General features: G+C 40.7%; 1 protein-coding gene across 2 annotated transcripts; it reads left to right on the top strand.

Moving 5' to 3' along the window:
* Window positions 1–10,485: 10,485 nt before the first annotated feature.
* RPL6 (ribosomal protein L6) lies at window positions 10,486–15,344 on the top strand. Of its 2 annotated transcripts, none has more exons than XM_026514906.4 (7): window positions 10,486–10,518; window positions 11,380–11,616; window positions 11,710–11,808; window positions 12,930–13,073; window positions 13,560–13,608; window positions 14,197–14,381; window positions 15,151–15,344. In XM_026514906.4, the coding sequence occupies exons 2-7, from the start codon at window positions 11,380–11,382 to the stop codon at window positions 15,301–15,303; spliced, it is 867 nt and encodes a 288-aa protein (XP_026370691.1). In that variant the 5' UTR covers window positions 10,486–10,518; the 3' UTR covers window positions 15,304–15,344. The 2 variants fall into 2 exon arrangements, with proteins under 2 accessions (XP_026370691.1, XP_048077583.1); XM_048221626.2 differs by lacking the exon at window positions 10,486–10,518 and adding an exon at window positions 10,528–10,695.
* The last annotated feature ends 520 nt before the right edge of the window (window positions 15,345–15,864 follow it).

A 15,864-nucleotide genomic window follows, 5' to 3' on the forward strand; every position in this document is an offset into this window, starting at 1 on the left:
ACAAGAAGTTGCCCACCTTGTCTTTTTCCAGACCCCCTAAAAGTCCTGCGCGTCTACGCGTCTACTTGGCTCAAACAACAGTCTGTCTGATCTTAGGCCTGCAGGCTTGCCCTTTCTAACCCATTCTTCACATAATAGCCACAGTAATCTAAAATGCAAAACTAATCACTCCCTACATTGAATGCTTCAATGGCTACTCATTGTTTTTAGGATGAAATCACAAAAAATGTTAACAACCCAGTCTGATCCCCACTTACCTCACTAGCCCCTCTTCCCATGACTCTATGATCCAGCCATGCTGAATGACCTTCTGTTCCCCTCAATATACCAAGCTCTCTCGCAGCTCAGAATCTTTACACGTCTACTCCCTCTCCCTGGAGTGTTCTTTCTGACCTCCTTCCTCATGCACTCCAGTCTATGCCTCAGATCTCAGACTAGAAGTCATGTCCTCTGGGATAGAAAGACTTACCCGATTCTCCCAGTCCAGGTTAGATGGTCCCCAAGACACCTATCCTAGCTTAGAACTGAACACAGTCCACTATAAATCTGAGACACAGTACCACGCGGGGGTTAAGTTCTTAATGTCTAAAGCTCAGCCTGCCTACCTGGCTGTCCAGGAGTAAGTCACTTGACTTCTCTGTGTCTTGATTTTCTTCTCTGTAAAAAATGGAGGGGTCAACATACTACCCTGGGTCGGTGACGAAGCATGAAAGATTTCCTGTTGGGGGAGCCTGGGTGGCTCAGTCAATTAAGCGTCTACCTTCGGCTCAGGTCATGATCCCAGGGTCCGCCTGCTTGTGCACTCACTCTCTGTCTCTCTCAAATAAATAAATAAAATCTTCCAAAAAAAGAGAAAAATTTGCTATGTATGAAGTACGTGGTACTTGCTAAATGCTGCTTATCATTTGTCCCTTTTCCAAAGTAAACTGTAATCTCTTTGAATGCAGAAACCATTGCTTCCCCCACTTTTTCCTGTATTCTATACAGTCTGCAGCTAGAATGATCTTTTGAGAATACAAATCTAATCATGTCATTCTCCTGTTCTATGAGGGAGTTTAAAACCTTTAGCATTAAATGAAAACCTTGCATTAGCACATCAAGGCCCTCTAAATATAAACAATGCCTACCTGTCAGCTTCACTTACTCCCACTCCCTCACGTAATCTCGCAGTTTCCAAAACCCTCTTGCTGTCTCTTGCATCCCTGTGTTCCTACATTTAGTTCTTTCTGTCTAGAACACCCTTTAAACCCATCTCCATCTGGAAAACTAAGCATGAGGCAAGATTCAGCTCTAACTAAATCAGCTCCTCCAGGAAAGATTCTCTGCACACATCCTTCAACACTTCCTGAAAATAAAATAGAGACCCCCTCCCTATGCTTTGGGAGCTGCCTAGTCATCCTTCTATAAGCCTCTAACACAGTTTAACAACATTGTTGGTTGATTCCTTTGTCTCTTCCCCCAGGTCATGAGTTCCTTTTAGAACAAAATCCTTGTCTTCTTCAATTTATTTTATATTATTTTTTAAGTAGGCTCCACGCCCAGCGTATGGCTTGAACTCACAACGCTGAGATCAAGAGTCACATGTTCCACTGACTGAGCCAGCCAGCCACCCCCTTCTTCATCTTTACATGCCCAGAGTCTAGTACAGTGCCTGGTTTAGAATAGGCTTATGAAATGTTCATTTAGGAAAAAAAAGAAAGATTCACTTAGACATACTTTATTTTGATTTCTTTCTCAACCACAAAAGCAATACAAATTCCTTGCAACAAACCTAATAAAAACAGTAATTTTCCCTGCTCCGCATGCATACATATTTCCAACTCAAACCCCCACCAATGTTAATGGTTTGGTACGTATTCCTCCACTTTTCTCTATACCTATACAAATACACAAATGTATATCCCACATGCACACTCACATAAATAACACATACAGATATACAGATTTTTCTTTTTTTTATTTAAATTCAACTAATTAATATAATCTATTATTGGTTTCAGAGGTGGAGGTCAGTGATTCATCAGTCTTATATAATACCCATTGCTCATTACATCACCTGCCCTCCTTAATGTCCATCACCCAGTTACCCCATCACTTCACCCCCTTCCCCTATAGCAACCGTCAGTTTGTTTCCTATGATTAAGCGTCCCTTATGGCTTCTCTCCCTCTCTGATTTCACCATATTTTATTTTTTCCCTCCCTTCCCCTATGATCTTCTGTTTTGTTTCTTAAATTCCACGTGTCAATGAGGTCATATGATAATTGTCTTTCTCTGATTGACTTATTTTGCTTAGAAATAACACCCTCTAGTTCCATCCATGTCATTGCAAACAGCAAGATTTCATTTTTTTGATGGCTGAGTAGTATTCCATTATATATATATGACATATATATATATATATATATATATATATATATATATATATATGGCACCTCTTCCTTATCCATTCATCTGTTAAGGGACATCTGGGCTCTTTCTATAGGTTGGCTATTGTGAACATTGCTGCTACAAACATTGGGGTGCAGGTGCCCCTTCAGATCACTACATTCGTATCTTTGTGTTAAATACCCAGTAGGGCAACTGATTCTCGTCCTTTCTTTTATTAATGTGGTGTAGATCTGTGGATGTTGAACCACCCTTGCAGCCCAGGAATAAATCCCACTTGGCCTTGGTGAATAATCCTTTTAATGGACTGTTGGATCCTATTGGCTAGGATCTTGGTGAGAATTTTTACATCATGTTCATGAGGGATATTTGTCTGTAATCCTCCTTTTTGGTGGGGCCTTTGCCTGGTTTTGGGATCAAGGTCATGCTGGCCTCGTGGAAAGAGTTTGGAAGTTTCCCTTCCACCTATATTTTTTGAAACAGCTTTGAAAGAATAGGTATTAGTTCTTCTTTAAATGTTTGGTAGAAGTCCCCTGGGAAGCCATCTGGCCCTGGGCTCTTGTTGGGAGATTTTTGATTACTGCTTCAATTTCCTTGCTGGTTATGAGTCTGTTCAGGTTTTCTATTTCTTCTGATTCAGTTTTGGATGTTTATAGTCTCTAGGGATGCATCCATTTCTTCCAGATTGTCTAATTTGTTGGCATATAGTTGCTCATGATACGTTCTTATAATTGTTTGTATTTCTTTGGTGTTGGTTGTGATCTCTCCTCTTTCATTCATGATTTTATTTATTTGGGTCTTTTCTCTTTTCTTTTTGGTAAGTCTGGCCAGACATTTATTGATCTTATTAATCTTTCAAAGAACCAGCTCCTAGTTTCATTGATCTGTTCTACTGTTCTTTTGGTTTCTTTTTCATTGATTTCTGCTCTAATCTTTATTAATTCTCTTCTTCTGCTGGGTTTAGGCTTTATTTGCTGTTCTTTGTCCAGCTCCTTTAGGTATAAGGTTAGCTTGTGTATCTGAGACTTTTCTTGTTTCTTGAGAAAGGCTTGTATTGCTGAATACTTCCCCCTTAGGACCACCTTTGCTGCACCCCAAAGGTTTTGAACAGTTATGTTTTCATTTTCATTTGTTTCCATTAATTTTTTAATTCTTCTTTAATTTCCTGGTTGACCCATTCATTCTTTAGTAGGATGCTCTTTAGTCTCCATGTATTTGAGTTCTTTCCAAATTTCCTCTTGTGATTGAGTTCCAGTTTCAAAGCATTGTGGTCTGAAAATATGCAGGGAATGATCCCAATTTTTGGTACTGGTTGAGACCTGATTTGTGACCCAGTGTATGATCTATTCTGGAGAATGTTCCATGTGTGCTTGAGAAGAATGTGTATTCTGTTGCTTTAGGATGGAATGTTCTGAATATATCTGTGAAGTCCATCTGTGTCGTTCAAAGCCCTTATTTCCTTGTTGCTCTTCCTCTCAGATAATTGGTCCATTGCAGTGAGGGGGGGGTGTTAAAGTCTCCTACTATAATTGTATTATTATTGATGTGTTTCTTTAATGTCGTTATTAATTGGGTTATATAATTGGCTGCTCCCATGTTAGGGGCATAAATGTTTACAATTGTTAGATCTTCTTGTTGGATAGACCCTTTAATTATGATATAGTGTCCTTCCTCATCTCTTATTACAGTCTTTGGTTTAAAATCTAATTTGTCTGATATAAGGATTGCCACCCCAGCTTTCTTTTGATGTCCATTAGAATGATGAATGGCTTTCCACCCCCTCGCTTTCAATCTGGAGGTATCTTTGGGTGTAAAATGAGCCTCTTGCAGACAGCGTACCATTGGGTCTTGGTTTTTTATCCAATCTGATACTGTGTGTCTTTTGATTGGCGCATTTAGCCCATTTACATTCAGAGTAACTATTGAAAGATCTGAATTTAGTGTCATTGCATTACCTGTAAAGTTACAGTTTCTGTATATTGTCTCTGTTCCTTTCTGGCCTATTTTCCTTCACTTAAAGGATCCCTTTTAATTTTTCTTGTAGGGTTGGTTTATTGATCACAAATTCTATTAGTTTTTGTTTGTCTTGGTAGCTTTTTTATCATACTTTCTGTTTTGAATGACATCCTAGCTGGGTAAAGTATTCTTGGCTGTATATGTTTCCTTTCTGGCCTGTAAGTTCTCTATGGATGGGTCTGCTGCCAATCTAGTGTTTCTGCCCTTGTAGGTTACCAACCTCTTGTCCCAAGCTGCTTTCAGGATTTTCTCTTTATCTTTGAGAATTGCAAGTTTCACAATTATATGTGGGGGTGTTGACCTTTTTTATTGATTTTGAGAGGGGTTCTCTGTGCCTCCTGGACTTGAATGCCTATTTCCTTCCCCAGATTAGGGAAGTTCTCCACTATAATTTGCTCCAGTATACCTTCTGCCCCTCTCGCTCTCCCTCTCTTTCCTCTTCTTCTGGGATCCTAATTATTCTAATATTGTTTTGTATTATGATATCACTTGTCTCTCTTTTTCTCGGCTTCTTTATTCTCCATCATTCAGTCTTCTATATCACTAATTCTCTCTTCTGTTTCATTTATCCTAACAGTTAGAGTCTCCATTTTTATTGCATCTCATTAATAGCCTTTTTGTTTCAACTTGATTAGATTTTAATTAGATTTTAATCTTTAATTTTAATTATATTTTAATCTTTAATTAGATTTCAATCTTTTATTTCTCCTTATAATCCTTATAAGGATTATAGATAGATAGATAGATAGATAGATAGATAGATTCCTTATATATCCTTATAATCACTATTCTGAACTCCAGTTCTGACATCTTACTTATATCCATACTGATTAGATCCCTGGCAGTCAGTACTGCCACTTGTTCTCTTTTTTGAGGTGAGTTTTTCTGTCTTGTCATATTTGCAGAAAGTGTTCGCTTTTCTATTTGTAGAGTTGCAGCAATTCTTTTCTTAGATCTCCACTTGAGTTAGCAGGTGTTCAAAATGATTGGTTACCTGTCTAGCTGAATTCCTGGGACCAGACAAAACTATGGTCTCCTACTCCTCCACCATCTTGGACTGCTACAGGATTTCTTTTTCTATTCTGTTTTTTAAATGAGTTCATAATATGTGTCTATATTTATAGATTCATAATATGTATATTATACTAAGTGTGTCTATATACATGCATATATAATCACAAAGATGTATATATATTTGTGACTTAATTGTCTCTTAATATGTAATGAATATCCCTAGACCAGCATTTTTATCCAATACAAATATAATGTAAGTCATATATGTAATATTAAAGGTTACAGTATTCACACTTGAAAAAGTAAAAAGCCGTGAAATCAGTGCAAATACATTTACCCCAATATATCAAGATATTATCATTCAACATATAATCAATAAATATAAAAATTAATGAGATACCGTACATTATTTTTTTCTTTTTAAGCCTTCAAAGTCCAGCGCTTACAGCGCATCTTAATGTGAACTACTCCATAACCACATTTGGCTAATGCTACTGTACTGGACAGCACACTTAAATGTAAGTCATTCTTCCCCATAGCTGCATAACATTCTGTAGAATGGATATACATTTTCAGTCCATTTCTGTGTTAATGGACATTCAAATTATTTCTAGGTTTGGGGGATGGGGAGTTGCACTGAAAATAGTGTTTCCATGAACTTCCTTTCTTCTTCTTTTTTTTTAAGATTTTATTTGTAAGTAATCTCTACACCCAACATGAGGCTCAAACTCACAATCCCAAGATCAAGAGTTACATGCTCTAGTGACTGAGGCAGCCAGGCACCCCTGCATGAACTTTCTTTCCTTTTATTTGTTTAAAGATTTTATTTATTTATTTGAGAGGGAGAGAGAGAGAGAATGATTGGGGGTGGGGCAGAGGGAGAGGAAGAAGCAGACTCCCTGCTGAGCAGGGAACATGACATGGGGCTCAATCCCAAGACCCTCGAATCATGACCTGAGCAAAAGGCAGATGCTTAACCAACTGAGCCAGGTGCCTTTCTTTCTTTCTTTCTTTCTTTCTTTCTTTCTTTCTTTCTTTCTTTCTTTCTTCTTAAGATGTATTCATTTGAGGGGGGAGGAAGGATAGAGAAAGAGAATCTTCAAGCAAACTCCCTGCTGAGTGTGGAGCCTGACACAGGGCTCGATCTCATGAACCGTAAGATCATGACCTGAGCCAAAACTAAGAATTGGATGCTTAGCCAACTGAGCCACCCAGGCACCCTTCCTAGAACTTTTTTATGAGAAAATTGAGTGAATCACTATGTTGATCTTTTTTTTTTTTTTAAGATTTTATTTATTTATTCGACAGAGATAGAGACAGCCAGCGAGAGAGGAAACACAAGCAGGAGGAGTAGGAGAGGAAGAAGCAGGCCCATAGTGGAGGAGCCTGATGTGGGGCTCGATCCCAGAACACCGGGATCATGCCCTGAGCTGAAGGCAGACGCTTTAACCGCTGTGCCACCCAGGCGCCCCATCACTATGTTGATCTTAACTTAGGGAGGTATTATCAATGTTGTCAATATTGTTCCCATTTTATTTATTTATTTATATAAAGATTATGTATATTTTTAATATATATTAAATATATATTTTATGTATACGTATATATATGTATGTTATATATATTTATATATTAAATATATATTTAATTTATATATTTAATATATATATGTAAAGATTTTATTTATTTATTTGAGAGAGAGAGAGCATGAGTAACGGGAGGGGGAGAGGGAGAGAGAGAAGTCGACTCCATGCTGAACAGGGACCCCGACATGGGGACCCCGAGATCATGACTTGAGCCAAAGGCAGATGCTTAACCAGCTGGGCCACCCAGGCAGCCCCCCATCCCCATTTTATAGACAAGAAAACTCATGTGCAGAAGCTTAGCATAAAATCATATATCAAGTGAGCTCCAGCTTACAAGGTCAGTACCCTCTCTGCAGCATAGTTGCCTGCCGATTTTCTTTCTGTGACACCAAGAGGTAGGATTCAATGTATCTGTGTGACATTGGATAAATCATTTATTATAAATGAGTTTCAGTTCTTTCATCTTAAATTCCTACTTCAGGGACGCCTGGGTGGCTCAGTTGGTTGAGGATCTAACTCTTGATTTCAGCTCAGATCATGATCTCGGGGTAGTGGGATGAAGCCCTGCTTGGAGGCCCACATGGGGCTTCGCACTCAGCATGGAGTCTGCTTGTCCCTGTTCCTCCCTCCCCCCCAAAATAATAAATAAATAAAGTCTTTAAAAAAAATTCCTACTTCACAGCAAGGTTGCCCTGAGGCTTAAAACGATGTAGTGTCAGCAAAAATGTCTGCTTTGTAATTAATGAAGCACTGTGCAAATTTAAGAGCATTTTATATATTGCAAAACTAGGTGCTTGATAATAACGTTTACTTTATAACTAATATATTGACAATACTTTGTCCAAGTAATGAACCGTAATTTTGCAGTACCACAACAAAACACAAGAGGGGGATCACTTATGTTTTTATTTCAATGGCAGGCCATTCAGCAAATATTTTGGCGCATTTACAGTGTGAAAGTTTATGAGGTTGTTAATTGTTTTAGGGGCTTAAGTGAGCAACTCTGCACTTCAGTCATTCCAATACATTTTCTGTCTTTCTTTCCTTTTTTTTTTTCTAATACATTTTCTGAAGTAGGTGTTTCTAGGAGGTGTTTTGCTCAGGAAGTGAACAAATAAAGCTGCTGACATTTCCATTCTTTAGAAAGAGCAGTGCCCAAGCTTTTCCTTGGGAATATTACAGGCCCGGACAGTGAATAATCCTACACTGGCATAAAATGCAGCCTATTAGGATCACACTCATCCTTAATTTGTATGGAAGGAAGACAGACTCGTTTAGAAGCCACATGTTTCAGCAGGCATAACCAGTCGGCATTCACTGTAGTCTGAAAGGTTCCACTGCAATCTCTGAGACCTTCAGAGACATTTGATCACTATATTTGTATCTTCGGTCATCCAGAATGGGAAAAGGCTACATGATTCCCGGGGGACACAGACACAAAGCAGGTGATTTGGATCTGAAGAAAATCAAGGTGAAAAGCTCTCACCACCAGCAACAAGCAAATGAAAGAGGAAAATTCAAGCCAAAAGGTGTCACATACGTGGACATGTTGCCTTAAGGGCTTGGATACAGTAAAAAACTATAAGATATAGTGTTCTGTTTCTTTTGCAAAGGTAATAAGTATTCTTTTTAATTCAAATATGAGCAAAGAACTCTCTTATTCATCTTCATTAGTCATCTTTTTAATCTTTGCATATGGGTGGTGAAAGGTGCAACCTCTGAAATCAGATCCATGTTATGAATAAGTTACTCAACCTCTTTGAGCCTCAGATTCCTCCTAATAGTATCCTTCACAGGTTGTTGAGAGGATTAAACGAAATAAAGCAAGGCACATAACACAGTTCTAACCACATAGCATACAATATTGTTTTTTATTATCCCCGATACATAAACATTAGCAGAATATTTGGCACCTAGTAGGATCTCACCAGCTGCTATGATGTTGATGTTGATGACTGTTGTCATGCAGGCGGGCAAGTGATGATAACAAGAACTAACATTTATCCAGCCTTTGCCATGCATCAAATACTGTTTTTCGTGATTTTGTGTAGAGTGACTTATTTAATCTCCCCAACAACCCTGTGGGGCAGGTAATATTGTTTTTTTTTTCTCTTTTAAGATTTTATTTATTTATTTATTTATTTATTTGAGAGAGCGAGCGAGAGCACAAGCAGGGGTGGGGCAGAGGGAGAGAGAGAAGCAGACTTCCCGCTGAGCAGGAAACCCCACACAAGGCTCCATCCCAGGACCCTGAGATCATGACCTGAGTCGAAGGCAGATGCTTAACCAAATGAGCCACACAGGCGCCCTGGCAGGTAACATTGTTATCCTCATTTTAGAAATGAAGAAACTGGGGGTGCCTGGGTGGCTCAGTTGGTTAAGCACCTGACTCTTGGTTTCAGCTCAGGTCATGATCTCAGGGTCATGGGATTGAACCCACAGGGGGCTTCCTGCTCAGTAGGGAGTCTGCTTCTCCCTCTCCCTCTGCTCCTCCCCCTCGCTTGTGCTCTCTCTCAAATAAATAAATTAAATATTTTTAAAAAATGAAGAATGAAGTACAACATCTGAAATTAATGTAACACTGTGTGTCAACTATAGTTTGATAAATAAAATAAAGTAAAACAAAAATTCCAAAAGAAATGAAGTACAAAGTAGTCAGAAATGTTTGTAGAAAGGATGAACAACCATGTTCTTACATGCTTCCATGCCTTTTGCATTTATTCTTCCAATTACCACTTTCACCTGCCAAATTTGTTTTTATTCTTCCAAATCCAACACAAAACCCAACTCTTTTGCAAAATTTTCCAAAATCTCCCAGAAGAAATAGCTTATAACCATTCCTTTTTTCTGTTTGTTTTTTCTTTGAATGTGTGTTCTTTGAGAGCAGGAATATATTTTATTCATTTTATTTTTAAACTTATTTTAAATATTTTATTTTAAATAATCTCTACACCCAATGTGGGGCTCGACCTCATCAACCCCAAGATCAAGAGTTACATGCTCTACCAACTGAGCCAGCCAGGGGCCCCTATTTTATTTATTTTAAATTCTGTCTTTTCTGACTCTCTGTTATTGAGCATAGGCTGTAGTCTGAATAGGGTATATAGGCATTAAGTTAACTGCAGAGAAAACGTCCATGGAAAGTTTACAACTAGCCTTTCATAGGAAAGATTTCACTTTATTTGGAGATTTGGTCTTTCATCTATCTCTCCCTTCTTATATTGAAAATGGACGTTGCTTACTAATGTCCTTAGTAAGTAAAATAAAAAGTTGTGATTTATGTCTGCTTCCAAAAGTATTTTGAGAATGTTATTGGTCTATAAAGTGAAACATTTTGAAAATGTTCTTTGCTTTTTCCTCTTCTAAGAAGAAATAGCTCTCCATACAGGGCTGTCAAAAGAGGGAAAACTACATTTCCCATAATGCCCCAGATCCGGAAGGAAATTATATCAACACTTCCCGTGATTCCTTATAGACCGGAAGCCGGGACCTTAGTTCTCTTTCCCATCTTGCAAGGTAAGAATGGCGGGGCGTCTTTGGAAGACTCGATTTCGGGATCCCCAATCTTTCGCCATCCGAATCAGGAGGGTATCAAGTGGACACGTGCAGGGGTCGGACATGCTCGGGGTCATCTAAGAGGCCTCCCAGACGCTTCATTTATCTCGCCTGGGTTTGCGCAGGGGCACGAAGAGGGTGAGGTGGGGTGCCGAAGAGGCTCCGGAGCTCCCGGCTGCTTGCCACCCTCCTGGGCTGGGGATACAGGGCCCTTCTGGGGATCCGTAGTGGGGCAGCAGGGACCGGGATGACGGCACGCGTTCCGGAATCCCGGGTTCGGGTTCCAAAAGACGCCGCTGAGTTTGTCTAAGCCACGTTGAGCTTTGTGAGGCCAAATGCTACTTTTCCTTCTCATATCCGCGACCGGAAGTCGCCTGTTGGCTTTGCGCTTTTCAGCCTGGCCTGAGTTTGGGTTGCATGTTGGTGTGTTCTCGTCTCCAAAGTCGAATTTCTTGACTGAGACGGCAGTCTAAAAAAGCGCGAAAGCATAGCAAGCAGACGGTTTCAAGGTCCAGCCTCGCTGCTTCGTAGCCGTGGCGATTTGTTAGATTCCTAATTCACAAAACAGGAATAGTGAACGAATGGAATAGGGACTTTTGACCACTAAATATTTAGCGAACAGGTGTAAGATCTCTTCAAATTAAAAATTAACCACTATGAGGGTTGTTGCAGATGCGTGTGGTTTTGGAGGAAGACCTAGATGTTCCAGGGGAGGAGGGGGTGAGGGTTCGTCTCCGAAACCTGTTAATGTAGTGTTTAGATATTGCTTTGTCATGGGGTAATTGGTGAAATGCGTTTCTTTTTTAATGTGTGTACTGGTAGATGGCGGGCGAAAAAGCTGAGAAGCCGGATACTAAGGAGAAGAAACCCGAAGCCAAGAAGGTTGATGCAGGTGGCAAGGCTAAGAAGGGTAACCCCAAGGCTAAAACGCCAAAGAAGGGGAAGCCCCACTGCAGCCGAAACCCTGTCCTAGTTAGAGGAATTGGCAGATATTCCCGATCGGCTATGTACTCCAGAAAGGCCATGTACAAGAGGAAGTATTCGGCAGCCAAATCCAGGGTAAGGGATGCAGAAGATCACTGACCATGACATACAGCTTCACCTTAGAAATTTTTGTCTGCCTTTGACTTTGATGCATTTGTGTCCCGTTAGGTTGAAAAGAAAAAGAAGGAGAAGGTTCTTGCAACTGTCACAAAACCAGTTGGTGGTGACAAGAACGGTGGTACCCGAGTGGTTAAACTTCGCAAAATGGTAAGATTTGGAAGAGACTGTAAACAGGAAGCTTGAATACCGTGAGGGTTTTTTGGTGTTCTCAGGTTTTAGAAGTTTGTGTTGGCCAGAGAATTACCGATAGAGGATTCTGGGTTTACAGCCAGGCCTCTTAAACATTTGTTGTTTGATCTTAAGTGGAGTTGCTTTTCTGTGCTTTTCTTTCTTTGCCTGTAGAGCAGGAATAAGGGTCTGCCTCACAGTGTTGTGTGAATTAAGTGGGGCATGAATTCTCGAATGCTGCCAGACCTGTAGAACGGTTACGTACCAGAGCACTGTTGCTTGGCTCCTCTACCATGCACAAGACCCAACACTTTCTCAACGTTTGCTCTGTAATTTCCATTATGAAAACATTCCCAGATGTAGTACAGTCATCACAGTGGAAAATTGTGATGCCCCAGAGGGAAAGTGGCACTTTGATTCCTGTCACAGTTTTTGTGGGCTGGTTTTTCTGTTAGGTACTAATGTTTTGTGGTCAAAGCAGGAGGTTATTGTGAGTTATTTGTCATACACTTAAAAGTTTTTGTGTGGGGTCTTGTTTTTACAATATATGATCTGGTGGTCCTGATTGGAACTGTGTGGTTTTGTTTTCCTTTGTGCATGACATGGGAGTGATGCACGTTAATGTGGAGGATGTGAACACAATGGAAAAACAAACATGCTTCCTTCATAACTTCCAAACCATGTGTCACATGTGTTTTTGGAGAAGTACAGTTTAGGTTAAGGTCAGGGAGCCAAGGAAAGCTTGAGAATCACTGCTATACCACAGTGTGATGGTAGGACAGTGTATGAGAGCTTGCCGTCTGCTTCCAAAGTTTGGTTTGATCCTAAGTCTACAAAGGTAACTTGCTTGATGCTTTCTGTCTTTCCCTGAACACACAGCTCCTTGAGTTAAATGGATTCCTCTTGTGTTTTGCATAGGAAAGGATAAGCGGCGTTGACCTTTTCCAAATTTACTGTCACCTTGGGAGAAGTGAAAATGAAATGCAACAGTGTAAATCATTTAAAATAGGTGAAAAGGGTGTGTGTAGCAAGTGTTGACAACCAGCTCTACTAATCTGACTAGCTTGTTTAAATAAGTTGGACCTGTGGATTCCTTACAGCCTAGGTATTACCCTACTGAAGATGTGCCTCGGAAGCTGTTGAGCCACGGCAAGAAACCTTTCAGCCAGCACGTGAGGAAACTGCGGGCTAGCATCACTCCTGGGACCATTCTGATCATCCTCACTGGGCGCCACAGAGGCAAGGTGAGCAGAGCAGGCACTTCAGCTCAGGTGCCTGAGACGCTTGATCATAGTTCACACTCTGGGTAGGGTTTTTTTGTTTGCCGATGGTCACCATAGTTCACGGGGTGTGGGGAGGTAACAATACCAGCAGCCTAGTCACTAGCGTAATGTGTTTAGTCCATGATGCGCAGTAAGTTACTACCATTTGCCGCTGTTGGGAATACTTCAGTTATTTCCTTAGGACAGTTTTGCAGGGCTAGAATTACTGAGTTAAAGAATGTACATTTTGTTGTTGTTGGAAGTAATAGTTGCTTTTATAAACAAGCACACAAAAGTATTGTTCACATCCAAGGGGTGCCCCTGTTCGTAGTTTGGTATATTTGATTCCAGAGTTGCTGAGCAGATACATAAAAGTTTTCTTTACCAAATTTAGAAGCCTACGATTTGATTAATTTAGAAGTCTGTTTTTAATCACAGAAATGTCTGACATGTCTGTTTAATTTACAGAGGGTAGTTTTCCTGAAGCAACTGAGCAGTGGTTTGCTGCTTGTGACTGGTAAGAAAATGCTTGGATTTTATATTCTCTGAAACTTGGGCATTTTTAAATGTACTTTTGCTTCCACCTACATGGAAGTTTCAGTGTTGTGAGATTATGTGTCCCGTTTTATTGTCCTGCATACACCTGAGTTCTAAAGAAGCAGGTGTTTAAATTTTGTGTGGCAACATAACACCAAGTAACTGCCACCTAAAGTGCAGAATGGTTGGCCGTTAACCCCAGGGAATGATCCTGCATAAGACTTGTAATCGGTCTGCCACTTGGAACCAAACTACAGTTGCTAAACAGGTAAAAAGTAAACTGTTCGCTCTGGAAAGCAGTGCTTGGTTTACTTTTGCAGGGACCTGTGGTTTTGGCCAACGTGTATGAGTGACCATGCTGTCTCCCAGCTTGGGTGACTTAAGAGGAAGGGGGAGCCTTGGGCAAACTGAGATCTTGAAAAAGTCTGGATTCTGGCTGTAGAAAGGGCAGTTTGAGATTTCTTCAGCTGAATAGAAAATTCAATGCACCAGGTTTCTTTAAATCCAAAGTCTGTTCTTACATCTTTGCTTTCTCTTTCCTTCGGTATGTTGATATTTTTTTCCTTAGGACCTCTGTCCCTCAATCGAGTTCCTCTGCGTAGAACACACCAGAAATTCGTCATTGCCACTTCTACCAAAATTGATATCAGCAGTGTGAAAATCCCCAAACATCTCACCGATGCTTACTTCAAGAAGAAGAAGCTGCGTAAGCCCAGACACCAGGAAGGTGAGATCTTCGACACTGAGAAAGAGGTAAGCCTCTCTTTCTGTCTCGGCCTCTGATAGCTCCAGCTTCCCTAGGTGGGAGTGAAAACAAAATTTTCACAAAGAATTGACGAAAGTTGTTAATAATGAGGAATATCTGGGGAAAAATATCGTTCCAGATGATGCTGCATTCAGTGATTCTTAATGGCAATTGAGAGCTCAGCTCAGAATGTTTTTTAAGATTTTGACAGTGAAAGAGCACAAGCAGGGGGAACAGCAGAGGGAGAGGGAGAAGCAGGCTCTCCACTAAGCAGGGAGCCTGATGCAGGGCTCCATCTCAGAAACCTGGGATCATGACCTGAGCCAAAGGCAGATGCTTAATTGACCCAGGCGCCCCTAAGTCCTACTGTTCTATTGGGAGTTCACACTTGCTTATCCTTTTTTTGGGAGGGGAAGGGAAAGAATCTTAAGCAGGCTCCTTGCCAGCTCAGAGCCCCACATGGGGCTTGATCTTACAACCCTGAGATCATGACCTGAGCCAGAATCAAGAGTCAGACGCTTTACTGACTGAGCCATCCAGGGGCCGCAACCCTTGTTTATCCTTGATGTGTATTAAAGTAGACAAAAGGAAGAGAGCTGCAATTTTTACTGTATTAAAAACAAGGTTATACTACCACACAGCCCTCCAAGGAGAGGATTCTCAGAATTGCTTTCTAAATATCCCTGGGATTGAGTACTTGTGAAATAGGATTCCCGAGTCAACTGGAGTCTGGTACTTGTGCCCTACTTTTAAATGATTTTCTTTTTCTCGCCCTAGAAATACGAGATTACAGAGCAGCGCAAGGTCGATCAGAAAGCTGTGGACTCGCAAATTCTGCCCAAAATCAAAGCTGTTCCTCAGCTTCAGGGCTACCTCCGCTCTGTGTTTTCTCTCACAAATGGAGTTTATCCTCACAAATTGGTGTTCTAAATTTCTTACAAAGAACCTAATTAAATAACTTGGTCTATTTCCTTTGTGTCGTCTTTAAAATTTCTATCTGCCTGGAGGTGTGGTTTGACTCAGCCAGCTTGTGGGGTGTTGGCCTCTGCCAAGCGGAGTGGGGATTGGGAGGGGGTACCAGCCGCAGTGGAACGTCCTCTTTGGCTTTGGATCAGCGTTTTAGCTTCTTAGTGTCTGGCTTGTCACCCAGCACCCGCCCGTATGAAATAGTGCCATTTTCCCGGGCATCACTGGACGGGTCAGTACTGGACCAGGAGGATGAGAAACGGCTCTGCTCTTCAGGCCACAGACTTTCCTTCCTTTGACTATGCATCTCTCCCCCATCGGCCCAACTCCTAATCATTGCCGTTAGTCTTGCGGATCTCGTTCTTTACAAGCATACACAGCAAATGAGTAGAATGATTTACCGTCTTTTTTTTTTTTTTAAGCCACAAACCTCGTGTGCTATACATACTATCACACAGATAACAATGTGTTTTGGGCATTCCTTTCAGTCCATCTTCATTGACAGGGTACTGTACCGTTACATGG

Source organism: Ursus arctos, unplaced genomic scaffold (genome assembly GCF_023065955.2).
Source record: "Ursus arctos isolate Adak ecotype North America unplaced genomic scaffold, UrsArc2.0 scaffold_34, whole genome shotgun sequence".
NCBI classification, from domain to species: Eukaryota; Metazoa; Chordata; class Mammalia; order Carnivora; family Ursidae; genus Ursus; species Ursus arctos.

What these genes read in the sequence shown, in the direction of transcription:
- RPL6 (XM_026514906.4), top strand. Translation starts at nt 11,380, where the DNA reads ATGGCGGGCGAAAAAGCTGAGAAGCCGGATACTAAGGAGAAGAAACCC. An exon ending in CTGGGCGCCACAGAGGCAAG is followed by an intron (nt 13,074 to 13,559) that starts GTGAGCAGAGCA and finishes TTTAATTTACAG; the next exon opens with AGGGTAGTTTTCCTGAAGCA. An exon ending in TGGTTTGCTGCTTGTGACTG is followed by an intron (nt 13,609 to 14,196) that starts GTAAGAAAATGC and finishes TTTTTTCCTTAG; the next exon opens with GACCTCTGTCCCTCAATCGA.